The sequence below is a fragment of the Rosa chinensis genome, chromosome 1 (genome assembly GCF_002994745.2).
Source record: "Rosa chinensis cultivar Old Blush chromosome 1, RchiOBHm-V2, whole genome shotgun sequence".
NCBI lineage: Eukaryota > Viridiplantae > Streptophyta > Magnoliopsida > Rosales > Rosaceae > Rosa > Rosa chinensis.
The window spans coordinates 47460056-47487878 of record NC_037088.1 but is presented as its reverse complement, the minus strand read 5'-3'; the positions used below and the strand labels follow the sequence as shown (position 1 = coordinate 47487878).

Genomic DNA, 27823 nt, shown 5'->3' with positions numbered 1-27823 from the left:
CACCCAAATGTATTTATTCATAAACCAACAGAGTATGCAACTTGCAATACTAAAATAGAAAAGGAAAACAGAAACCGGGAACGATTTTGTCAAAGCACACGATGCAACTAAGCATCAGACCATGTGATATCTAAGCCACCCCAGTTGTCTTCAGATACACCTAAGGCTTTCCAGACAGCCTTGGAGGCATCCACAATGTTGTTAGGACAAGGAGGTTGGTAATCATGGTCTGCATCGCATCCCTCGGTAGAGTCACACTCATCCACCACCATTGCCACCACGCTGCGCCCATTACCATTGATTCTGATGTTGTTAAGACACCTTGATCCACCATTGTACCATCCAGTAGATAATGCCACAACTGGTGTGTTGTCATTGTGGTACTTGCCATCACATTCAGATGGTCCTCCTCCATCACCGCCTGCTTCGAAGCTGTTGAGAGTGAGGTAGGCCTGAGTCTTTCCAGACATCGGTGGTGAGCACGTGTATGTTGGGTACATTTTTCCTGCTTTGCAGCAGTCAGAGTCATCCTCTTGGTTGCATTGTCCAGGAGGGGGTTTCTTCCCTCTAATCCTTCCGCTTGGACGACATTGTTGAGCTTCGCTAACCAAGCAAATTGACAAAAGCAGAATGGCTAGAATAAACCCTTTAGAGAAGAAACTCTTCATTTTCTGTGTTTCTCTTTGCCTTTTATCTGTCTCTCTAGTTGTGGAATTGAGATGCTTGATGCATAATAACATTTGAAGGTGGAAATATATAGTACTCAGAATGCCAGAAGATACAATCAAAAGTTCAGCACCTCGTTTTCTACGCAGCTGTTTGTTACACTCCTTCAACGCAACGGCCATGGTCTGTTGGCCTCAATAATTGATTTTTGAAATATCCTACTCAGATCAAAATCTTAATTCTTAATTTTTATTAAAAAAATATATGCAATGTATCGCCATTGTTGGTTTCCTTGGTTAATCAATCCCCATTAAATCTTGTCTCCATTGCAGAAATAGAATTAGCTAGTCAATATTGATATCAACCAGAGGTCCCCATTGTTTTTGAGCTGTGAAATGCTAATTAAGATTACTATATAGTAATGTTGTTCAAGCATTTAGATAATGAGGCTTAATTACTACAATGACTGTTAATTTGGTGCTACCTTTTTTGAACATGATAATGGAAGCTATTGATTTTTCAAAGCTCCATTTGCACCCCGTAAAAAAAAGCATCCTCATCGAAGCATCGATCATTTTTGTTTTATTTAATTTCATCTAAATGAGACATCCATTTGTTTTATCCTTGTGAAAAAATGAACCACAATTAGTTTCGTCATTTTGTGAGAAAATTAGTAGGCATGATGAGGATTTTTTTAAATATTTTTTTAATTTTTATTCAAGATCCCCCGTTTAGTGCCTTGTTCAGTAGTTTGACCCAAACGACCGGCCCACCAGTTCAACTGTGAAAAGAGAGAAGCTGATCTAGAGGAACCCTAAGAAGAAAGTGTTCTAGGTAAGTCATTCGGCCTGGATTTGCTGATTTTTCCCTATCAAAAGAAAGAGTTTTAGAGCAAGTCCAGTGGTTTCTGTTTGATCGGGCAAAAACATGGAATGATGATGTGGTGACCGGACAAGACAGTTTTTGCAACTCCACTGGGCCAATATTGTCTAGCCATGTTTTGGCTTTTGATGACCCTAGTCAAAATAAAAGGCAAGCCAGTGACTAATTTTATCACCCATGTTGCCTAGCTGCTAGCTCGGCCCAGCATGCATGTGAGGTGACTGTTGCGACCGACAACCATAGAGTGACACGGAGAAGACGACGAGTGCAGGGGACGCACCAATGAGGCGCTAGACTGCAATTGCTGACCGCAATTGTTGACTGCTTTTGTCGCCTAGCGACATGAATTGGGAGGCAGACTTGGACGCGTGGAAGCTAGCCGTTGGATGAATAGAAAATTTGATTGCAACGGTCAAGTAATCTTAGCCGTATGTTTCAATTAACTTGCAGATCTGACGGCAACCAATTAATATGTATATATATTAAATCAAACGGTAAGAAAAAAAATTGTAAAAATTTCTAAAAATTTATCTATAAATACCTAGCATTTTCTTTACATTTCACACCCAAAAAATTAGGGTTCATAGTTACACCTTCCTCCTCTTCATATAGCTCTCATCATCCAAATTTTTCATTATCCAATATGGCCGAACAACCAAGAAACACACGTCCAGTGGCCGGACAAGAGGGAGATCAAAGTGAAGATACCCAAGATAAAAGGAGATGGACGGATGAGGAAGATGTTCAATTGTGCAAGTCTTGGAAAGTTGTAAGCCAATGTCCGGCTGTGGGCACAAATAAAAAAAAAAAAAAAAACGACTTATGGAGGCGCGTGAAGCCACATTTTGACGCAAATTGGCCGCAGAGCTGATCAGCCCAATCTTTGCAGGGAAGGTGGAAAATTTTGAAGGTTGAACTCTTTGAGTGACATTGTGCATTAAGGCAAGCAAAAAATTAGTACAAGAGTTGTGTTTGAAAATTCCTTTTATTAAAGCACACACCCTATATTCAAAATAGTAAATTGCATAAATCTCCATTATTATCATCTATTTACATTAAATATTCTAATTTAATTTTTTTTTTTTAAAAAAAAAAAATTTAATGAACAGTGAAAAATAAGTGAACAGTACAAATGAGCAGTTAAAACACTAAATGAATAGTTAAATTTGATGAACAGTGAAAGATGAACAGTCTTGACCGGTCAAGAAAAACAACGGGTGTAAACCCATGTCCAGTGGCAGTGAACAATATCTTGACTGGTCAAATTCTTGACTTCACGACCTTGATATTTCTTGATTACTGGTGAACTTGCTCTTAGGCTTTTACCGGATGTGATGGCGCTGTTCAATAAAGATAGCTAAGTTCGCTTACCGCTTGAGCGCTTTACTCACTCTGCAGAACACGTCTTTTCCAGCCAGCTTGGTTTCCCTACATAGAATCACTTAAAGCCTGAAATCAAAAAGATTTTCTATGCATGATGAGATTGATTTTAAACATATAGAGCTAATTTGACTTCTTAAAATTTGTTTTATATGAATGTGATATAATATTCCTCATATTCTAACTGTGGAAGCTAAAGAGCTCACTTTTGTCATTGCCCAAAAATCATGAACTGATCATTGATTTAACTACCCTTCTGCGCATAGGTGCTGCGAAAAAAGACATTTCTTTGAAGGAGTTGGATCCTAAGTTAATTAGCAATGGTTATCAAGTTAAGAAAAAAAAAAAAAGATTAGAGGATCGAATGACATTTTTCAACGAAAAAGCTGTCGGCAATGTTCGTCAATGATAAAAAATTCTTTAGGAATAACTGACAAAAATTCATGAGTCATATTTAAAAAATAAAAGAGAAAAATGCACCAACAGTCCCTCAACTCTTGTGCACCGGCCAGTTTGATACCCAGACTCACAATAGTATCAATGTGATACCTAAACTTAAAATTTGCTATCAATGACATACTTCCGTTAAATTTCCATAACGGTTTTGTTAAAGAGCTGACGTGGCAAACACGTGGAGAAAACAGAGATGGCAAATGACCAAAATAACCCTCAATTTCTACCAACAACTTAATTATTTAATTAAATGATTTTTTTATAATTTTCTCTCTCCTCTTCTTCTTCCTTGGTTCCTGGGTTTGTCGTCTGTGTTTCTCTTTTGTGAAGGTGATGGCGTCCAAGCGGATCTTGAAGGAGCTCAAGGATCTCCAGAAAGATCCTCCTACCTCTTGTAGGGCTGGTAATTGAGATTTTCAATCCCGATTTGTTCCTTTTTTTAGTTTTTATTTTGAGATTTTTGTGTCTGCTGCTGAGTTTGTTCCATTGGTGAATATGTATCTTGCCATGTGTTTGAATAGCTTAGCGTACTTGTTGTGGGATTTAGTTTTGGTTGTTGGATTTGAATGAGGAAATGAGGATGGATTTGACTTCAAAAAAAAAAAAATCCAGACAAAAAGGAAATAAAAAAAGAGAGAATTGAAGCAATAACCCAAATCATCTATCATCATGCGCTCTGCCTTTCTCTCTTCACAATCCACACCATCATCTATCATCTTCTTCACATCTATAACCCAAATGAATTTACATTTGGGTTTAATTCATCGAGGGAGTAGCAGATGTGTAAGGAGCCGTAGCTATGAAAGGAAGAACCTGCAAAACCTAGATTAGTACAAGTTTTCGTTGAGCGGATAGAGAGGAGTCTCCGTTGACGCGATGAGGCAGAGGAGGGGGGAAAAGCCATCTAGACATGGCGGGTCTGGGAGAGGACCAACTGGGGCTGGAAACAACGAGTGAGGATTTGGAGACGAGGGCTTTGCTGGGTAGAGATGGGAGGTGGGGTAAAGAAGGTGTGGAATGGAGGATTGACTGAGAGTAGGGCGGAGATGCGGCAGTGTGGATTGACTGAGAGTAGGATTGAATGAGGGTGTGGATTATCTTAATCAGAAGACGTCATCTGGGCTTGGATTTGTACTAATGGATATCCATTCATGGCTTCTTTTGGAGTTTACTTAATTGAATGGAAAAAGAGGACTCGTTCTAGATTAAGCAAGAGCCAAAGAAAGGGAAAAAATAAATTATCATGATGTGACCAACAAATAATTTTTTTTTAGTGTAATTCAATTTATTTTATTAACAAGTTAAAAAGACCTTTTTGCCCCTATCTTTTGCCCTACGTATATGCCACGTCATCATATTTGACGGACGATTGATGGAAGTATGTCGTTGATAGCAAATAATGAGTCTATGTATCACATTGATACCATTGTGGGTCTAGGTATCAAACTGGCCGACGCACAAGAGTTGAAGGACTGTTGATGCATTTTTCTCAAAATAAAATTAGGGGAGTGACCTTCTCCGACCAATATATCGTCGGCAATTTTTCAAAAACCAACAAAGATTCACTAGAAATTGTTTGATAACCGACAAAAATTCATCGGCAATAGTTGCCATAATCAAAAATAAAATTAAGGGAATGACCTTTAATGATGAAAAGGTTGTTGGGATATTTTATTTTGAAAGTGAATTTATAAGGTTTTATCTATGCCAATCATATGGTTTTTAAGAGTAATAAGCCATATTTGAGATGTTTTTTCTTTGAGCTCTGTTTTTAAGAGGTTTTTGATGGGGATATGAGTTGACAAACAGATGTGAATTAATCAAACTCGACAGAAACCTCCATGTACCAAAACGTACATATATATATATATATATATATATATATTTGGTTTTAGATATTTCACATATATAAACAAACTATGAGATTACAGGAGATTCAGTATATTCATATAAACACAAGTCAATGGTCTATATTGACGTTGTATAAAGTACATGTACATATACATAAAGAGCTAATACAAAAAGAAATATAAATAAACAACACCAAACCAAAAAGAAAGAAAAAGGCAAAATTAAATCACTATTGAGGCAATAAATTAACTAAGCGTTGGACCATGTGATATCTAAGCCACCCCAATTATTTTTAGATACACCTAAGGCTTTCCAAACGGCCTTTGGAGGCTTCAACAATATTGTTAGGACAAGGAGGTTGGTAATCATGGTCTGCATCACATCCTTCAGTAGGGTCACACTCATCCACCACCATGGCCACCACACTCTGCCCATTACCGTTAATTCCGATGTTCTTAAGGCACCTTGATCCACCATTGTACCATCCAGTGGATGATGTCACAATTGGAGTGTTGTCATTGTGGTACTTGCCATTGCATTCAGATGGGCCTCCCCCGTCACCACCTGCCTTAAAGCTGTTGAGAGTCAGGTATGCCTGCGTGTTATCGGACATTGGTGGTGAACACATGTATGTTGGGTACATTTTTCTGGCTTTACAGCAGTCAGAGTCGTCCTCCGTGTTGCATTGTCCCGGAGGGGGCATCCTAAATTCTTTTGATTCTTCCGCTTGGACGACATTGCTGAGCTTCACTGACCAAGCAAATTCCCAAAAGGAGAATGGCTAGAATAGAGCTCCTTGAGAAAAAGCTCTTGATTTTCTCTTTTCTCTTTGCCTTTATCTATATCTCTGTTTTAGTATGACTTTGCGGGTTGCTTGATGCATAGTAGCATTTGAAGGCGAGTATAAATATCTATCAGAATACCAGAAAATGCCAATCAAAAGTTCCACATATCATTTGTCATCAATTATGTGTTAATCTTCATCAGCGTAACGGCCGTGGCTTATTGGCTAAATGAATTTTAAAGAATTGATCCTATAGCTATGTAGACTACAAAGTTATCTTTTTCAGTCAGATAAGATGGTGAGATTTAGCATCACTGCTTACATGGTACCTGTTGGAAATTTTATGATTTAAAATTAAAATATATTTTATTTATTTATTTATTTTGGGGGTTATTTTTATTTTGTGTTTATTTCTCTATTTATGCTTTAACGGTTTTATGTTTTAAATATATGATTATTATTTAACCGTTATATGGTTAATGAGGCTATTGATGGTATGGTAAGTGTGCCCTATATAAGGGTACGTGGCTATGGTCGGAAGGCATATGGTGAGACATGAAACATGCACATGTGTGGGTGTTTAGATTGTCGGATAATGAGGGTATACATGACGGTATAATCCACCATAATGCAACCACTCTAGTCAAATACCTCTACTAAAGATATTCTTACAAACTATACATATACATACTTTACTTATACACCGTTTTGAGTGCACGGGTGATTAAGGTTCAATGGGGCTTCTTAGCTGCACGACGGAGCTCGAAGAGTTGTTGTATCTTGGGAAAAGTTCATCATTCAACCTTGTGCAGTAGGGGACGAATATTCTCTCAGGACAGTGCGCTTGCATGCCTCGACTCGATAAGTTTTCCTATATATAAATCCTATATATTATATTATATTATTTTCTTACTTTATTTCATTTTCTCATCTATATCATTATTCTTATTTCCCAAGATATTATCATATTATTTTGTGTTTTTATTTTACAGGAATTCCATTTTTTACAACAATCTAAGAGTAGATTCGAACGGAGTCCCTCTTAACTTGTTAATCAAATTTTTCTATATTATTAGTCACCTATTCTGCACTATTTGTTTATACTAATTGTCAATTCTATTTTTGCCAGTTTTTGTTCCGAAGCCGCAGTTGAAAGTAAAGTAATACAAGCATTATGGTCTTGTGCAACTATGGCAAACCGCAAATGTAATCAAGTGTCCTATTATTGAATGTCAAGGTTATAACTAGCAGGGAGTATGAAATGGTTTGTCATTAATTCTATTCTACTGTGTCTTGGTTATTCTACCATCGGGTGTCTAATGTCTATCGTATGAAGCTATCATTCCCTTCATATCTTAGTGACAATTTTTTGGGTTGTTGAATACCTTCATATGTGCATATATGTATATAGACAACTAACCAATTACAATTATTTTGATAGTTAATTGCCGGTTTGTGATTGATGACCATGTGAAAGCCTTGCTTAACTTGTTATATTTCCCAAGTATAATTGTCTGTATTCTATCAAGATCTTTCGTACCCACCAGAACTGCTACTATGGTACTAGTTGGGTAGCAGATATCTTTATCTCTGTCGACAGTGTAACTAAATTTTCATGCATAATATTGGCCACTTGGAAAAATCCTTATCAGGTGCATGATAATACTAATATTTCACTGTAAACTTTATATTGCATAGTAGTTTGTAGCTACTATAGATTGTATAGGCATATGTTTCTTGCATGCCAACATAATTTGTGTTTAATGGCAATAGCTATTTCTTGTTTTAATTTGTTTTGGCAATCAACCAATATTACCTTGAGCAATGATGGTAAAGAAACGTGTTACTATAGAGGTATGTACATCTTAAATATGAGATATTGTTTGAATTATATGAGTTATTATTTTAATGCACTTATATACATGGTAGTAAAACTTTTGTGCGCATACCATTAAATATATTAACAGTCGTTTAAAATAATAATATGTTAATAGTTATATTATGAATGCGATTGACCTAAAGTCTATTGCAGCTCTTTATATGTTGTCAGGTCAATTACAAATGGCATTTACTTTTTGTTTTTAGTAGCTTATATTTCGTTGGAGTTGCATATCATAATTAATAAGTGTCTATATTTTCTTTATCTAAAATGATGCTATTCCAAGTTTTGGTGATAAGTATTAATTTTGTCTCATTATTAGATTTTAATAGAGTTATTAGCAGTAATATTTATTGAGTTCTTGAGTTATTGCAGAGAAAGAAACAGTGATGGTATGTTTTCTTTTACTCTCAAAATTTAATTTGTAGATATATTACGAGATATACATATGCTATTGGTTATCTCATAGACTAGAATGCTTCAAGAATACTTGTAAGTTCAATTTGTGAGAAGATTTCATTTTGCTTTAATGAGTCAATAAGAAGTTATTTTCAATTTCAATAGTGGGGGTTACTATTTGAAATTTTAAATATTTCATCTGTATTCTTTAATGTTTATTATTATTACGGACTTTTACATAACTGATTTTGTTATGACTTATGAGTATTATTCTCTCATGAAGAGCATCTATCGTTGAGATGTAGGGGTAAGCTCTAGCTATAACTCCTATTAATATTTAAGATTAATTTCAGTTTACCCCCCTGAGGTTTGGGGGTGTCATCATTTCACCCCCTGTACTTTCAATTTTGAATTTTTACCCCCTAAACTTTCCAATTTCAATCAGCCGTGTCCAATTTCTACTATTCCGTCCAAATTGGATGTTAAGTTTGACTTTTGAGGGCTAAAATGGTCATTTCAACATAAAAAAATTTAAAAAAATAATTTTTTTTTCTGTTTTTTAGTTTTTTTTTTCGGTTTCTTTGCTTTTATATTTTTTTTGTTTCTTCGTTTTTTTTTTTTTTTTTTTTTTTTTTTTCTGTTTCTTCGTTTTATTTATTTATTTATTTTATTTTGTCTTCAACCTATACACCACAAGTTATAATAGGTTTATAAAAACAAAAAAATACTCTAGGTAGTTGAAAGCCACTCGCTGGTCTACGATATTTGTGACATATCTCCGATAAAGTGAAGAATTTAGGATATATCCCCAATAAAGTGAAGAAATATCTGTAAAAAATAATTTTACACTTTATCTATAAATAAATATCTGTAAAAAATGATTTTACACAGATATTTCTTCACTTTATTGGGGACATACAGATATTTATAGATAAAATGTAAAATCATTTTTTCAGATATTTCTTCACTTTATTGGGGATATATCATAAAATTCTTCAATTTATTGAAGATATATCACAAATATCGTAGACCAAAAATGATTTTACACAGATATTTCTTCACTTTAGTGGGGATATACAGATATTTATTTACAGATAAAATGTAAAATTATTTTTTACAAATATTTCTTCACTTTATTGGGGATATATCCTAAAATTCTTCACTTTATCAGAGATATATCACAAATATCATAGACCAGCGAGCGGTTTTCAACCGCGTAGAGTATTTTTTTGTTTTTATAAATCTATTATAACTTGTGGTGTATAGGTTGAAGACAAAATAAAAAAAAAAAAAAAATGAAGAAACAGAAAAAAATAAATAAATAATTTTTTTTTAATTTTAATTTTTTTTAAAAAAAATTTTTATGTTGAAATGACCATTTTAGCCCTCAAAAGTCAAACTTAACGTCCAATTTGGACGGAATAGTAGAAATTGGACACGGTTGATTGAAATTGGAAAGTTTAGGGGGTAAAAATTCAAAATTAAAAGTACAGGGGGTGAAATGATGACACCCCCAAACCTCAAGGGGATAAACTGAAATTAATCCTAATATTTATAAACATATCTTGAAGAACATTTAATATCATAGTAATCTGGGGGTTATGCTTTATTCAATATCAGGAAATGTGGGGGTTATGGTTTATATTTTTGTTCACCATTTAATATTTATTTCAATGGTGTTTAAAAATTTCCTATGGTAATGTGGGGGTAACACTCGTAGCGATTTATTTTACGTGATCATTAAATAATTTGTGTAGAATTATAAATTATCTTATTCTCATATGGAGGGAAAACACTCCTATGAGAATTGTGGCTGATGGTTTATTTAAGGCTTGCAGATAAATTAAAATATAGGGTTTTGTGAGCTAAAGGGACAAGCACGATAAGACCAAAAGGAAAATAAAATAAATAAAATATGACATAAGTGTTAAACAAAAAGCTCATTATGTGCCTTCATCAAAGAAACAGACGAAGAGGGAATCAAGCAATTACAAATCACAGCTTAATCAGCATTTAGTATCATCAACGTAATTGATATTTCCGTTGTAATCATATCCCTATATAAAGGGGTTATGAAATGAAATGAGCAGACTAACTCCAATTGTCATTTTACTTTAACACGTTATCAGCACGCTCAGAGCCAATAGCCAAAAGAAAAATTCTAGCTTCGAAATAGCCAAGAAAAAAAAACAGTTGTGAAGGCATAATGCCTCACTTTTAATTAGACTATTGTTTGGTCTTAAAGTTTATTTTCAATCATGGATTGATGAATAAGATTTCTGAACAAGACCATGATTTGATTATCGTTGGCTTATTAATAAATTTTGAATTTTATTCTGAAGCACTGAATTTATTCAAATCTATTTACTATACACATATTTACATGGTTCGACATAGCACTATAAAGATGCAAAGCAATACATCTAGAGAAAAATTATTAGAATGAAAAGAATACCATTCTACGCAAATAGAAATACTCTAAAGAATATGAGTTATATTTTCTAAATACCTCCCATTTATTTGTAGGAATGAATGGAGGAGAACTTGAGTGCTTAGATGATAGTGGGACTACCCACACAATATTCAAGAAATAGGCAATTATTCATTGAACTAATAGCCTATAATTCCTTTGTGACTACGATGATTGAATTATCACAACTAATAAAAGGGCGAGGAACTGCCAAAAATTTTTGCTGCCTAATGGCACAACATTTAAAGTCACAGACGCTCTATATGCACCAAGAGCTAATCGAACCTTGTTAAAGTTTCAAAGCTATTTGTGCCAACGGTTATCATGTAAAAACACACCGTGAGAATGGAACTGAATACCTTGATATTACATCTAATGACTGTGGAAGGAAACACATCTTAGAGAAACTTATGAGTCAATCTAGTGGACTGTACCTTATTACGATTCGGATCATTGAATCTTATACTGTCACCAACAATGAAATGTGGGACACTGACTCATACAGGCTTTTGCATGATCGCCTATGGCACCCAGGTCGTGACATGATGATCCGTATTTTTAACGAACTCAGACGGACATCCCTTCTTTTGAGTGAAAAATGGGAGAAAATCCGCCACATTGCAAGGTGTCGGTTCTAGTATTGCTCAAATGCAGTCATTGCCTTCTGAAGTACCAGAAGCACTACCTCCCTCCCATTATGCCTCATTGACTATTTCAAAGGCACATCACTCATTTTGCAAACCCTGCTCTTTAGCAAAAACAGGATTGAGACCTTCCTATGCTAAAGATACAAAACAAAACATTCCATTCTTACAAAGGATATAAAGAGATGTCTGTGGACCTATCCATCCAGAATGCGGACCATTCAAGTACTTTATGGTTCTGGTGGATGCTTCAACAATATGGTCACATGTCGTTTTATTGTCCACAAGAAATGCTGCAATACTCCTAGCACAAATTATTCGTTTAAGGGCTCACCACCCTGATCACCATATCAAGTCTATAAGGCTTGATAATGCTGGAGAGTTTACATCAAAAGCATTTGATGATTATTGCATATCTATTTGGATCGATGTAGAGCATCCTGTACCCCATGTGCATACACAAAATGGTCTCGCAGAAGCCACCATCAAAAGGCTACAGATGGTGGCTAGGGCTTTGGTTATGCGCACCAACCTGCCTATATCTGCATGGGGTTATGCAATATTGTACGCAGCTTTACTCATTCGTTTCAGACCCACTGCTAGCCAACCAGTTTCTACGTACCAGTTGGTAACTGGATATGAGCCTAACATTTCACACTTACGCATATTTGGTTGCGCAGTATATGTGCCTATTGCGCCCCCACAGCGCACTAAAATGGGTCCTCAGAGACGATTAAGTGTTTATGTTGGATACGAATCTCCAACGATTATCCGCTATTTGGAACCCTTGACAGGCGATCTCTTTACCGTTAGATTTGCGGATTGTCACTTTGATGAGACAGTCTTCCCGTCGTTAGGGGGAGATAGGAAAAAGGATTTTCCAAGGGAACGACAGGAATTGTCGTGGTTTGTCCCCACTCTGTCTCATTTTGATCCCCGCACTTCACAAAGTGAAAGTGAAGTGAAAAGAATAATCGATCTTTAGAACGTAGCAGATTCGATGCTTGATGCGTTTACTGATATAGCAAAAGTGACGAGATCACATATACCAGCTGCAAATGTGCCTGCAAGGTTAGAAGTCCCCAACAAGGGCCACGGTGCCGCAGATAAAGGCACTACAACCGCACTTAGTGGAGGTGTAGTTGAGGCCGTGGCTCCCCAAGGAAGAGAGGGAGGCCACTTGGTTCGATTGACACTCACCCAAGGAAGAAGAGGGTGAGTAAGGCACAAACCAATCATCAATGTATAGAATCCCTCTCATGAGATTGTCTCTGATTATAGTTATGTCCATGAATCAATACTGGAGGACGCTCCGATGTTAAAAATGATTCCAGAGAACAAAGAAATCTCAGAGGATTATGAGAGTGCGTATGAGTTGATAGAAAGATCTTCCATACACATTGATGATATGTACTGTTGCTCAAGGAATCATAGAGCACGATGATATCGAACCACGCTCTGTTGAAAAATGTCAACAAAGAGCAGATTGGCCTAAATGGAAAGAATCAATCTAGGTAGAATTAGATTCTCTGACAAAGAGACAGGTATTTGGTCAGGTAGTGCTAACCCCACCAAGTGTAAAGCCTGTAGGACATAAATGAGTCTTTGTCAGAAAGCGTAATGAGAAGAATGAAGTCCTCAGGTACAAGGCTCGCCTTGTGGCGCAAGGTTTCTCACAACGCCCTGGAATTGACTACGAGGAGACATACTCTCCCGTAATAAATGTTATAACGTTCCACTACTTAGTTAGCTTGGTAGTTTCAGAAGGACTGGAAATGCAGCTCATGGATGTGGTTACTGGATATCTCTATGGGGATCTAGATTCAGATATATATATATATATATATATATATGGAAGTGCCTGATGGCCTTACATTACCCAAGTCAAGTGACTCTAAACGACGGAGTGCATTTGCAACTAGGTTGAAACGCTCACTTTACCGATTAAAACAATCCAGGTGGACATGGTATACCCATCTAAGTGACTACTTGATGGGGAAGGGATATAAGAACGATGAATTATGCCCCTGCATATTCATAAAGAAAACAAGTTCCGGATTTACAATTGTAGCAGTATATGTCGATGATATGAACATAATAGGTACTCTCGATGAAATGAGAGAAACCGCTAGCTACTTGAAATCTGAATTTGAGATGAAAGATCTTGGGAAAACTCGATTCTGTCTAGGCCTTGAACTAGAACACCAAGTTTGTGGAATACTAATCCACCAGTCTGCGTATGTCCAAAAGATGCTCAGGCGATTTAACATGGACAAAGCGCATCCTGCTAGCACTCTCATGATCGGTCGAAGTTTGGATGCAAGGAAAGATCCATTTCGTCTAAAGGAAAATGACGAAGAGGTGTTGGGAGCTGAAATTCCCTATCTAAGTGTAATAGGCGCATTATTGTACTTAGCCCAATGTACTCAACCAGACATTGCATTCTCAGTGAACTTGTTAGCTAGATTTAGCTATCGCCAACACAGCGTCACTGGAATGGTATCAAGAACATTTTCCGATACCTAAAAGAAACCATTAACTTGAGACTGTTCTTTCCCTACAGAGAGACAAGAGGGACCACAGATGGAACTGCAATCCCTAAAGGAAATGTTGATGGCGAAAGCGCCACTTCCTACACTAAAACACCAAATGACGTTTTGGTCGGTTTTGCTGATACTGGGTACGTCTCTGACCCACATAAAGATTGTTCCCAAATTGGTTATGTATTTACCAATGGGAACATGGTGATATCTTGGAGATCAACCAAGCAAACCCTTGTGGCTACCTCCTCGAACCACTCAGAGATCATTGTTGTACATGAGGCGGTTCGTGTGTGTGTATGGTTAAGAACTATCATTGCACATATTCGAGGGATTAGTGGTTTGAGTTCTACCACTGAAGAGTCTACTTGCATTTATGAACACAATGTAGCTTGCATCGAACAGATGAAGCTAGATTATATTAAGGGTGATAACACAAAACACATATCGCCAAAGTTGTTCTACAATCAGCAACAACAGGCTCTCCTCAAGATTCAAGTGAATCAAGTAAGGTCTGAGGAGAATGTGGCAGATTTGTTCACCAAATTATTGCCCAAGGCCACATTTGAGAAACATGTGAAAAACATAGGAATGCGAAGTCTTTCCAAACTCCCTTGATTAATGCAAGTATCAGGGGGAGGTGTAGACTTCAGGGGGAGGTGTAGACTTCAGGGGGAGTCTAACACACACATGTCAGCCTCAAATGTAGAAGGTGCGTTGTGCTCTTTTCCTTCGACCAAGGTGTATTTTTTGTCCCACAGGGTTTTTATTGTTACTTGGCAAGGTTTTTAGTGAGGCAACAACTCATGCACCATTTCGTCTTTGACTTGGCACAATGGGGAGTGTTAAAGGAAAAGCACATTATGTGCCTTCGTCAAAGAAACAGACGAAGAGGGAATCAAGCAATTACAAATCACAGCTCAATCAGCATTTAGTATCATCAATGTAATTGATATTTCCGTTGTAATCCTATCCCTATATAAAGGGGTTATGAAATGAAATGAGTAGACTAATTCCAATTGTCATTTTACTTTAACAATAAGTCATATATATGCCTCCCGGATGAGGCTCTTCTAGTCTCGAGAAGGAAACTATATATAAAATCGCTGAAGGAGGATGTGCTTAAGCCCATAAGGGAGCCACCTAGAGAGGTAACCCAACTTCTGTGATTGGAGATCCCATGAAGGAAGTTCAATGTGGTATAAACAATCCATACTGTGTGACTCAAATATAGCACACATAAACTTTAAGGATATATCCAAAAGAGATATTATCTTGTACATCCCTAAGGCATTAGGTGTTATATTAAATGTGACGTTAGGAAGGGAAAACAATGATACCCTGAATAAGTTTAGAGACGGGCAAACTCCCGTAGGGTTTGGGCACACGTACCCTTGGAGAACTCACCTAAGTGAGAGTTGTTCGTGAGGCCGCGACAATGAGAATTGGGCTGTTCTCTAATACTCTCATGAAAATCAAGATACGCGTACGACCATAAATGCGCCAACACGCGAACCTGTCTAATTACCCGTACTGTGTGTGTGATATGTTAAAGTTTGGTCAAATGTATCAAAGTTCAAGAATGTGTCACTTTGGTTCCTCAAATGGAGACTATCACACTAAGCTAGGTTCAAACCCGAAAGGTACCTATGCCGATTGCACAGTAAAAGCACTCACTTATTTTGTTTTAAATGATTTTATTTTAATTTTAAATCAGTGGGGGATTGTTGGAAATTTTATGATTTAAAATTAAAATATATTTTATTTATTTATTTTGGGGGTTATTTTTATTTTGTGTTTATTTCTCTATTTATGGTTTAACGGTTTTATGTTTTAAATATATGATTATTATTTGACCGTTATATGGTTAATGAGGCTATTGATGGTATGGTAAGTGTGCCCTATATAAGGGTACGTGGCTATGGTCGGAAGGCATATGGTGAGACATGAAACATGCACATGTGTGGGAGTTTAGATTGTCGGATAATGAGGGTATACATGACGGTATAATCCACCATAATGCAACCACTCTAGCCAAATACCTCTACTAAAGAAATTCTTACAAACTATACATATACATACTTTACTTATACACTGTTTTGAATGCACGGGTGATTAAGGTTCGATGGGGCTTCTTAGCTGCACGACGGAGCTCGAAGAGTTGTTGTATCTTAGGGGAAGTTCGTCATTCAACCTTGTGCAGTAGGGGACGAATCTTCTCTCAGGACAGTGCGCTTGCACGCCTCGACTCGATAAGTTTTCCTATATATAAATCCTATATATTATATTATATTATTTTCTTACTTTATTTCATTTTCTCATATATATCATTATTCTTATGTCCCAAGATATTATCATATTATTTTGTGTTTTTATTTTACAGGAATTCTGTTCCATATTTTTTACAACAGTACCATCTTTTAATCATTGCAATTGAAGCCATTGTTTTTTTTTCGAAAGCACCTCTTTCTATAATTGTAAATATCCTTGTCAAAAAATTATGCTTAAATAAACATTGTCTTTATGTCAATGTGTTTCCACCAAAATAGTACTCATCAATCCTTTACCTATATATCTCAGATTGTTTTACCTTACTAAACAAAGGAGAAGCTAAGAAGGTAAGGAAAGGAGAAGCTAAGAAGGTAAGGAATAATTGCTTGAAGATGAAGTCAAGTCGTCTGCATTATTCATAAGTTGATAACGGATATGCTAAACTGTTAAATGCCAATCTAATATGGATTGAAGCGTTGAAGCCCACTCGAACTTGAGTTATCTGCATCAGCAACGCTTGAATATGAAGAACTTGAAGTTTGGGGAGAAGACTGGGTTACATCAAAGCCATATAAATCCAATGACCAAAATATCGAATATTATGGAAATGTCGATAGTTATAAAAAAAAAAATAGAAGGAAATATCGAGATAATATGGAATATCGATGAAAATTTTATCAAAATTTTAAATAAAGTTGTATGATCAGCTAAAAATATAGGGGCCGTGACCACTTACCCAATTTTAACCTAAAAATTGTCCACTTGCTCCACTAAGAGTTTTTTGACCCCATTTACCCAATCTAACTTCTACTGACATAATTACCCTCATTTTAATCTCTCTCTCTCCCCCCTCACCGATCTCTCTCTCTCTCTCTCTCTCTCTCTCTCTCTCTCTCTCTCTCTCTCTCTCTCCCCTTCCCCCCTCTCTCTCCCCCTTCCCCCCCAGCCGGACGGCCAGATGCCGAGCCACGACGCCTTCAGCACCATCTTCTCCGAGATCGGTGCCGGCAAGCATGTCCCAGGCGTAATCTTCGCCGAACTCGAGCCCACCATCTTCTTCTCCAAGATCGGTGCCGGCAAGCATATCCCAAGCGTAATCTTCGCCGACCTCTAGCCCACCGTCAAAGCCCACCATCTTATTCTCCGAGATCGGTACCGGCAAGCATGTCCCAGGCGTAATCTTCGCCTACCTCGAGCCCACCGTCAAAGCCCATCGTCCCAGTCGCTGCTGCTCGTGCTGGAAGCTCCCGGAGGCGCTGGTCTCGATGTGGGAATTTCGGTCGGATAGGAACATCGGCGTCCACCCCCGACTTGTAAGAATTCTTCCTCACCTCGGTTCTTGTGCTCGGCCGCAGAGACATTGCACCTCTCTTTGCATATCCCAGGCGCTACAGGTCCTCGTTCGTCTGGGCCTAGCGACGGCGCTGCTGGTGTAGCCGGAGGAGTGACATGGATTACTCCGGTTGCTGCGTTTTTTTTTTTTTTTTTTAAGTATTGTTGTTCAGTTCTTTTTTTTGGCAAGGAATAGTTTTTTTTTTTTTTTGAATGTCTATTGGATTGGAGGCCAATGATCTACTATATGTTCAACAATGTAAGTAATCTGACATTGCAATGTAACTGTGGGGTTTGTTTGATGGTCTACTGGGGGGCAGTAGACACATTATTGGCCCTCAGTAGACTTTGATACGAGGGACAGGGATCACTATAGTGTGGTGTTTTGATAAGTTACATGTTGTTTTCTGTGTATTAAAGTCAAATTATCTGTGAATCCTACAAAAAGGAGCATTTTTGGTGGTCTATTGGGAGGCAATAGAGACATTGGACTTTGTATTGGGGGGCAATAATATGATTATTGGGAGCCAATAATATGATTATAAATTGATCAATTGTGCCTGTAGTGTATTCATTTTGGTTTTGGGAGTTCATATAATTCACTGGACGGCAATAATATGATTATTGGGGGGCAATAATATGATTACTGGGGGGTAATAATATGGTTACTGGATATTATTAGGGACCGGTCGCCGGCGCCCTGCCACTGGTCACTGGAGGCCGGCAAGGTGGAGGATGACTTCTCCCTCTAAGTGAAAAAGAAGGAGAGAGAAAAAAAGTCTCAAAAAAAAAAAAAAAGAATTAATTGGGTAAAGGGGAAATAATCCCTTAGAGTGTTTTGGGTAAATGAGGTTAAAAAACAGTTGGTGGAGTAAGTGGGCAATTTTTAGCCTAAAATCGGATAAATGATCATTTCCCCAAAAATATATTTAAAAAAAATATCGAAAAGATGTTAAAATTAATATCGGTGTTTGTAAAAAAATGAAAATTTCTAAGATATTAAGGATATTGAAGATATTTTAATCCTTAATCTGATAGCATACTGATACACGCTCTTGCTAAATAATTTGTTCATTAATTATTGTCACATTTATTCTCTATAACGAAGGACTTCTTCGCAAAAGATGGAAAGAGTCACTGATAGTGTCTACAGCTAGCATTCTGGTCATTTTACCAAACTTTCACTCCCATAGGAAAATGACACAAGTAAAGTCTAATATTTTTTTCTTTGCAAAATTGAAGACTTGGGTAGTACCAAACAAAATAGAAGCTATGAGGGTGAGGCGTAATTGCTGGAAGACTTGGAAGACTTTTAGTCATGTCCTTTGCATTATGCATCACGCAAAGCCAAATGCCTTTGTCCCCATTTGGATGTATTTAAGTCTTGAACCTGACTTGAAGGGAAGTCGAGTTGCCATCGGTACTTGAGTACCTATCAAATCGGATGAAGAGATTTTAGGGTCTGGAAAGCAAGACTGGGTTACAGTAGAGGCCCAAACCCCAAACGCTTTTTTGCATAGGAATTTTCAGCTAATTATCCAGAACTGTTCGGTCAAATATCATTTTTTATTCACTTGAATATGTGCACTGAGATACTTTTTCATTTTGGTCACCCTCCTCTTTAACTTATAAATGGCATCCAATTAGAGCCAAGGAAATTCATTACAAGTCCCTTTCTTGGGGACAATGGGTAGCCACAAAACTTTCATTCATCTTCTTCTTCTTGTTCATTTTTTCCTTCGAGCCACAGCTTTTGCAAACTCTAGGGCTGCTAATGAGAGTTTCAGTGCGGCTTGCATTGAGGAGGAGAGGAAGGCCCTCCTTGAATTCAAAAAAGGCCCTTTCGAAGTGCTTCCTGATTGGGATGGGGTAGACTGCTGCAAATGGGATGGCATAGCCTGCAGTTACCAAACAGGCCATGTCATCTCGGTACACCTTTCCTTTTATGCACTCTCTGGTCCACTTCCGAAATCAATCGGAAACCTGTCACATTTGCATACCTTGGTGCTTTCAGAAAATGCACTCTCTGGTCCACTGCCGAAGTCAATAGGAAATCTGTCACATTTGCAGATCCTAAACCTCTCAGTAAATGCCTTCTCCGGTCCACTGCCAACGTCAATAGGAAACCTGCCACATTTGCAGACCTTGGTGCTCTCAGAAAATGCAATCTCTGGTCCACTTCCGGCGTCAATAGGAAACCTGCCACATTTGCAGACCTTGGTGCTCTCAAGAAATGCAATCTCTGGTTCTCTTCCGGCGTCAATACGAAACCTGTCACATTTGCAGACCTTGGTGCTCTCAGAAAATGCAATCTCTGGTCAACTACCTACTTGGATAGGAAATCTGTTAGATTTGCAAAATCTGGACCTCTCAAGCAATGTAATATCTGGTCCAATTCCGAAGTCAATAGGAAGCCTCCCGCAGTTGCAGATACTTCACCTCTCAGTCAATACAATCTCCGGTCCACTTCCGATATCAATAGGCAATCTGTCACATTTGCAGGCTCTGCACCTCACAGCAAATGTAATCTCTGGTCCACTTCCCACGTCAATAGGAGATCTGGAAAATTTACGCATGCTGGACCTCTTTGACAACTCAATCTCCGGTCCACTACCTACGTCAATAGGAAATCTGTCATGTTTACAGAGCCTGGGACTTGATGGAAACCCAAAATTGAATGGAACCATTCCAGAAAGTATCGGACAACTTAGCAAGTTGACGGATTTGTTTCTTTGGAGTGGTTGGAACGGCATCATATCTGAAAATCATTTTCAGAACCTCACAAAATTGGTACAGTTTGGTTTATCATGTCCTGCATCTAACTCTCTTGTTTTCACCGTCAATCACAACTGGATTCCTCTCTTCAATCTTACGTCTCTCTCTATCACTGATTGCAAGCTAATGAGCCCTGCATTTCCAGCATGGCTGAGAACTCAAACATTCCTTACTAGTATAACTCTCTCAAATGTTGGAATTTCAGACACAATACCTGATTGGTTTCTGAGAAATGCACCATTCCTTGGAATGGTGGATCTTTCTAAGAACCAGTTAAGGGGAAGGCTTCCTAAATCGGTAAATTCACTTCTTCGAAGTGTTTATTTGAATATCAACAATTTGGAGGGTTCCCTTCCATTTTGGCCAAATGTAACAGATCTCATCTTGGCAAGCAATAGATTTTCAGGACCAATACCCTTGAACATTGGCAATCAGATGCCAATGTTGTCTAATCTAGATCTTTCAAGAAATAATATACACGGTACTATTCCTTCTTTTTTGAATAGCACCGAGTTGCAGAGTCTTGACCTCTCAAGGAATTATTTATCAGGAAGCATTCCTATGGATTGGTCGGGGTTAGAAGGCCTCATAGACCTAGATCTTTCCAATAACAATCTATCTGGTCAAATTCCCTTCACTATGTGCTCACAACTACCAATGCTTGAATGGTTGAGATTAAGCAACAACAATTTTTCCGGGGAGCTTCCAATGTTCTTGCAGTATTGTCAATGGCTGGGTGCACTGGATCTTTCAAGAAACAAATTCTCTGGGGCATTACCAGAGTCGATTGGAGAATGCCTACAATCATTGTCATATCTACTTCTAGGAGCCAACATGCTTGCTGGAAATATACCTCAACAATTATGCGGTCTCTCCAATCTTCAGGTTTTAGACCTTTCTCATAATAATCTATCAGGTTCCCTCCCTAGATGTCTTGGCAAGTTGGAAAAACTGACAAAAGTAGGTGGTTGGCCAACCTTTGTCATTCCTATGCATATGGATTTAAATGTCAAAGGAGTAGAATACGATTATACTTCTGATCTTGTAGGACTCATATACAAGATAGACCTATCAAGTAATAACTTATGGGGAGAAATACCGAAGGAGATAACAAATCTCACCGCCTTGGGTAGTTTGAATTTGTCACATAACCGTTTGACTGGAAAGATACCAGATGGTATCGGAAGCTTACGTCTGTTAGAGGCTCTTGACCTCTCTAGTAATCATCTACGGGGTCCAATTCCTTCAAGCATGACCTCCATGACTTCACTAAGCAAATTGAACTTGTCACATAACAACTTTTCTGGGCCAATTCCATCAACCAACCAGTTCCTTACCTTCAACGATCCATCCTCATTTGGAGGAAACTCAGGGCTTTGTGGGCATCCATTGCCAACCGAATGCAGCTCATCCTCCAACAATGATAAGGATCCAGAGGTTGAAGAAGATGAATGTGAAAAAATGTGGTTGTATGCAATCACAGGGTTGGGGTTCATTGTGGGATTTTGGGCTGTGTTTGGCAGCTTGGTGATAAAGAGGTCATGGAGACATGCTTATTTCAAGTTTCTTGACAAGATGAAAGATAGGCTCTCCTTCTGGTAGTCGATCAGAGTAAAGAAAGGTTCAACCTTCGAAGATGATCAAGTTGAAACGACCGGAAGATATATAACAACTAGTAATTTTTATTCTGTACTTTAACCAGTTGGGTGTAGTGAATTGTATGTTTTATGTGCATGATGTGAAATTTGAATGATAAATAAATAAAGCAGAGAAGTAACTTTGTATAGGACTATAGGTACAATTCCCAGCAAAAGACCAAACTAAACAGAATCCCAAAAGAAAATCAAGCTTTACCCTTATAACCAACGGAGAAGAAGCTCCGAATTTGGCCACAACAACACTCCCAAAAGGTGATTTTCTGTCGAGAGCAACATGAAGGAAACTTCAATCTCTTGCAACTCGAGCATTGATGGCTGAAAGGTACGTGCTTCAATTGAGAGATAAGAATTTGAATACAGTATGATCGATGTCTACGAGACTACGGAAACTTCTTGAGACTGAGTGAGTTGAACCTCAAATGGAAATTGAAGTTTTTTGTATTTTGGGAAGAATGGGGGAAAGGTTATGGCGGAGCTGCGGAGAGTTTTGAATGGATTGCAGTTTAATCCCAGAGCTATAGTGTTATGGTTCTTTAATAAAAGAAGATTAAAAATTGTCCTGCCTAGAGGAAAAGTATCGAGTATGAATGTTTTTCCCAGTGGCAAATTTGTCTACCCAATCAAAAACCTTCTTTTGAAATATCAATAATTTTTTTCGTGTTTGTATGAAAAAAAAAACCAAAAACACTCAAATTTGCCCAGGCAACGAGCTATCATCAGATTTTCAAAGAGACACGAATAGTTTTTTTTTTTGAAAAGAGACACAAATAGTTTGAAACATTTAAATTTGTTTGCAGCAAACTTACATGACGTGATAATGGTGATAGGCCGGTAGCTATAGGTAGGAAAAGTACTGGACTTTACGCATTTAAATCAAGAGAGTTGAGATTATTTTATAAGGGTTGGGTCACTTACACCGTCGGTGCATAGAATAATTTCCATCAAATCAATTTGATATCCGTAACACCGAGTCGTTCAATTCCGACAAAATAATAGTATAGGAATTCCAAAACTTGAAATCCGAGGTCGAATATAAATTCATTTATGAAATTATGTGGGCTTGAATTGGAGCACTTTAATATGATGTAATCAATCTGCGACTATCCTAGTGGAACCAAATACAGTACTAGTGAGATACAATTTGGAGTCTTCTCTTACTAAAATAGGGCACCACATATGCTTATTGGATCATGAAAACCCATTATGAGTTTCAATGTGGTCTATTTAGCAGCGCTCGTAAATCTAACAATAATCTCTAATAAAATTGATTAACTTGATGCTTATTATTTGTAAAGTTTGTAATTGAAAGGTGCACAAATAGATTCTTTTTTTCCTCATTAATTTCATCAAATACATGTACAAGTCGGTACAACTAAAGTAGACGCAACCTCATATTAGGCATGAGTTCAACAATTACATCGAAAATTTTCCGCTCCTATTATTTTGGTTATTGGAGGTTATCAAACCCTGATTGAGCCTCTTTTCAACTCAATTTCTTACCCTTCTTCTCACCATTTGGGTAATCCTAAAAACTAGCTCTTATTTAGAATTAGAGTGAGTAACCACTACTAGAATTATGGCCCCAGACATCAGCCAAAAACCGATGAGAAACAAAAACCCAACCGATGTCTTTGTGGGTGATGAGAAAGATCCGGAAAATGCAGACATCGGTTTTTAGCCGATATCTAGTATTCGTGTAGACATCGGTTCCTAATTATAAATCGATGTAAATAGGTTTAAATGATAACAAACTTACATGTTTTACTATTGTTAAACCCACATTTTATTGTATTTAATGCTTAAAGAAATAGAGATTACACAACACAAGTTTGCGTTTTAACATCGTTAATGATTTAAGAACCGATGACTGATGCTGTTACAGACATCGGTTCCCATTTTGGAACTGATGTCTGGTACTCAGTAAAATATCGTTTTCGACAAAAAATCGATGTCTGTATATTTTAGTAATATCGATTTCTATTTTGGAACTGATGTCTGGTACTCAGTAACATATCGTTTTTGACAAAAAATCGATGTCTGTATATTTCAGTAACATCTATTTTCATTTTAGAACTGATGTATCTGTATTACTAGACATCAGTTTTTATGGTTAAAACTGATTTCAACTTTATATGTAGACATCATACTAAAAAGTACGTCCGCGCGATGCTGCGGGTTTAGGCGATAAGAGTAGTAATCACAATCTTATAATGTTTGCCGAATACGCTATCGTTTTACATATCATAAAAGCTGGTTCACAAACATTTTCACTAACTCTTACAAACACTCTAATTCTTCCATTATCAAATCTATACATTCCTCCATTTCTGCCTTACAGATCACCAGCCTCTTCCACATTGTAAGTTGAATTAGATGCAAAAGAATACTTCTGTGTGGCTGAAAATTCCAGCATGACCAACCTATATATAATCTCCTCCATTTTGGCTACAAGGGACGAATATGCCACAGCCAACAATTCCATAGTCAAAGCTTTGTTTTCTTTTCTTCTTTCACGTTTGCTCTTCTCTTCGTGAAAAGTATCTACACAACTGCAAAATTCATAAATCAATGATCAATGATCAATTCATGACAAAACAAACATAACAAAAATCAATCACTGTATATCACTAAAAATATAATCTTCCAATTACAAAAACACCTCCAATTTCTAAACTAAATGACCACTAATAAATTTCCAAAAACACCTCCAATTTATGAAGCAAACACTTGATTTACAAAGCCAATTACTAATTGCATAGTCCTCCAATCATGTACAGAGTCATGTGAGAAACAAGGAAAGCTTATGTTAGACAATCCATAATTCCATATCATGTAGCAGAGTCATGTGAGAAAGAGAGGAATGGTTGTTACCCGGCAATGCAGTTCAGGTAGCTTAGACTCTGAAAGGAGGTAATCCATAGTACTTGCTTCTCGAGCTCTAAGATCCCATCCAACTCAGTTCTTCTACCAGATGCAAAAGCACATTGGGGTTCCAAAATTTGTGCAAGATTTATTTGTAGAAGACACTGCAAGTTAAAAGGGAATGAATTTTCAGTTTCAGACTACGTGATTAGGACAGTGCTCATTATCAAAACAAAAAGTAGTAATGTTACTCACATCTTTAATTTTTTGAAGAGCAGTAACACAAAGTGTATTGTTAAGTTCCACATTGACATAGTCCCCACTGCAATTAGTTTTAGCAGCCTACAATGAGCATGGTATAGTTAAAACTTCGTCAAAAGTAATGTAAGTATGTAACAGATGCTGACAATATTATACTTCAAATGAGCAGTAAAAAATTATTATGCACCTCATAGATTTCATCTGAAATGAGTGACACTTGGTGAACATATGGGATTCTCTCATTTACATCAATAAAAGAATCTGAAACTGGATTTCCAAGCAAGTATCCCTGTTTCAAGCTAAATCAAATTATACATTGCCAAAGAAACGAATTAGGGGAAAACTAAAATGAGATTAGATAGTGTATTACTTGGAGTTGCATTCTTGGCCTTGACCCAGACTATAAACCTGCAATGCAGTATCCAAGGTTTAGGAAGTTAAATTAAGAGAATTTTTTGTTTCCTTCACAACACAATACTATTGTTCATACATTTGACCGACTGTGACCTCTTAAGTAGTGCATGATTCACTATAGGTTCCATATCAATAAACGGTTTTCAATCGGGTGTGTGCGCATTATTGATGCCAATATTTCTGCCATGAATATGAAGAGACTTACCTTCTAATATATTCTTAAGAAGAATGGGAACAATAAGTCCTGAATATGAGTCACCACCAATGTACAGTTGATTTCCCTAAAACCTTGGGTGTGCATATAACCACTGTTTCCAAATCATAGAAATGAGTAAGAGAAACTGCAAGATTTCAGAAACATGAAAATAAATGAACAAATAGAAGTACTTGTGATTCTTTTCTCCTTCCCTTTCTTAAGAAAGTATAGGTCTGTGCAGCTGATTTTGTATCGGAAGTATAGTACCCTTCCGAGGTTGTAGAGTATGAAAACCCAGCACCAACTGGTGCATCTATAAAGATTATGTTGGCCACCTACATGATTATAAGGATTTGAATGAATTAGATTAGCCCAAATCCAAAACATAATTAAGCACCAAATGCATAACTTTTTTATAAGCACAAAGTGGATTGAAATCTAAAAATTTGCACCTTGGTCCATGAATATGGATTCATAATTATAGTGGGTATGCTTCCATTGTAATGCAGATCATAATTATAGTAGGGCATACTGTAAACACATCTAAAGGTATACTTGTTTTAGCGTTTAGGGCATACTGTAAACACATCTAAAGGTGTATAAAGATTAGTAATATTCAAATGTTCTTATTTTTTTTTACTACCTGTTTTGTTCCTATTTTGGTAGGCCTACGATTTAGTATGCTTCTTTATCTGTCTAATTAAACATCAAAACTGCAGATTGGATAGAAGATAACAGTTATAAACTGCAACTAAACCACTCGAAGTAAAAAACCAATCTAGTAAACAAAGAAGAGCTCCCAAGTATTGTGCCAGCTCTTCTAATAAACAAAGAAGACCCTGAGTATCTACTTCCCAAATTCCAGTCATTCTTAACCACTCAAACAAAAGACACAGAAGAAAATGATCCATGAAACTTACCCTTAAGCACCCACTCTCCCTCCTGTTGCTGCAAATACATTCACAAATCAATCCAAAACAAACACAAAATGAAAAACAAAAATCAATTCCACAATAAATTCAAATGGAGATTCTCACCACGTCCAAAGTCGAAAAAAAGAATACAGCAATAGATAACTCACCAAACCTGCAGCTCTCCTGCTCTCTTCAACGTAATTTAAAATTTCGTCTCCCTCTCCTTGTTGATCACAAACCCAATATCACAACCGTAAACTCCTGCACACCAGTTTGCTAGTAGCTGTGGCACTCTCATTTGAGCTTGGGGCTGTAACAAGTGCCAATTCCCAACCTGTTCCATTTGCTTGAGGTTGAACCGTAGGTTGATCAGCTGCAAGAACCACAAAAGCAAATTTAGTTACTTTTAGAGACATACAGAGGTCTTTCATCAAACACAAAGGCAAGAAGCTTCATGCATATTTCTTTAATGATTTACAAGAAATTATTTATTATTATATCACGTAGATAGAGATGGAACACTTACAAACTGGAATAATAGCTAAAGCCATGGCATTCTTCTCATCTAATGCTGCAGTATCGGGAACAGGATCATTCAAACCCTAGCAACAAAAGAAAGCCAACCAATTTAAACTTCAAAAACTTAGAATTTTGAAGACTAATTCAAGAAACAATAGCAAAAAAAAAAAAAAAAGGGGGATTGTTTTGAGAACTACCAGCAAATCAAGTGGTGGTGCTACCACTTTTACTGGTTTAGCTGGAGGTGGGGAAGGTGGACGTGCCTCATCGTCTTGGGTCTTTTTGTCCTCTATGGCCAAGATTTCCTTGGGGGCAGAAATTTTATTGCCAATCACCTGTCAAAGTAAAGATTGAAGTCGAAGGAACTGTCACAAACTGTATCGATAAAGAGAAACAGTAACTACAAAGCAAAATGGAATACAAAGACAATGAAAACGAGATGTATAAAATCAAATATCAAGACTATAATACCAGAACATTGCATATAACATACCACCTTAAAATTCATTGAGGGCCAATATAAAAGGTACAAGATAATCCAGTATTAAACATAAAATCAAAATCCATAACTCCATTAACCAATACACTGTGATTTGTTATCAACTGGTAGATACTTCACTAAAGTTTATATATAAGTGTGCTCATTCATGTGATTGCATTGCATAATCTTTAC

At 37.1% G+C, this 27823-nt stretch overlaps 2 protein-coding genes, 1 long non-coding RNA gene and 1 pseudogene across 4 annotated transcripts; 1 reads left to right on the top strand and 3 right to left on the bottom strand.

Annotated features, from left to right (window-relative positions):
- Window positions 1–5: 5 nt before the first annotated feature.
- LOC112168214 lies at window positions 6–17354 on the bottom strand (annotated as a pseudogene).
- Window positions 17355–19237: 1883 nt separating this feature from the next.
- On the top strand, window positions 19238–21928 carry LOC112168208 (leucine-rich repeat receptor protein kinase MSL1). The gene has a single exon (XM_024305335.1). The coding sequence runs from the start codon at window positions 19238–19240 to the stop codon at window positions 21926–21928; it is 2691 nt and encodes an 896-aa protein (XP_024161103.1).
- Window positions 21929–24316: 2388 nt separating this feature from the next.
- LOC112168204 (serine carboxypeptidase-like 17) lies at window positions 24317–25504 on the bottom strand. Its single transcript, XM_024305325.2, has 5 exons — window positions 25478–25504; window positions 25295–25396; window positions 25102–25188; window positions 24856–25010; window positions 24317–24533 (listed from the first exon to the last, which is right to left on the bottom strand). The coding sequence occupies exons 1-5, from the start codon at window positions 25487–25489 to the stop codon at window positions 24317–24319; spliced, it is 573 nt and encodes a 190-aa protein (XP_024161093.2). The 5' UTR covers window positions 25490–25504.
- Window positions 25505–25749: 245 nt separating this feature from the next.
- On the bottom strand, window positions 25750–26998 carry LOC121051065. 2 transcript variants are annotated; one of them, XR_005805017.1, is made up of 4 exons: window positions 26799–26998; window positions 26638–26665; window positions 25909–26052; window positions 25750–25829 (listed from the first exon to the last, which is right to left on the bottom strand). It is a non-coding gene; the product is annotated as an uncharacterized LOC121051065 (long non-coding RNA). The 2 variants fall into 2 exon arrangements; XR_005805016.1 differs by lacking the exon at window positions 25750–25829 and having other exon boundaries at window positions 25843–26052.
- Between the last annotated feature and the right edge of the window lie 825 nt (window positions 26999–27823).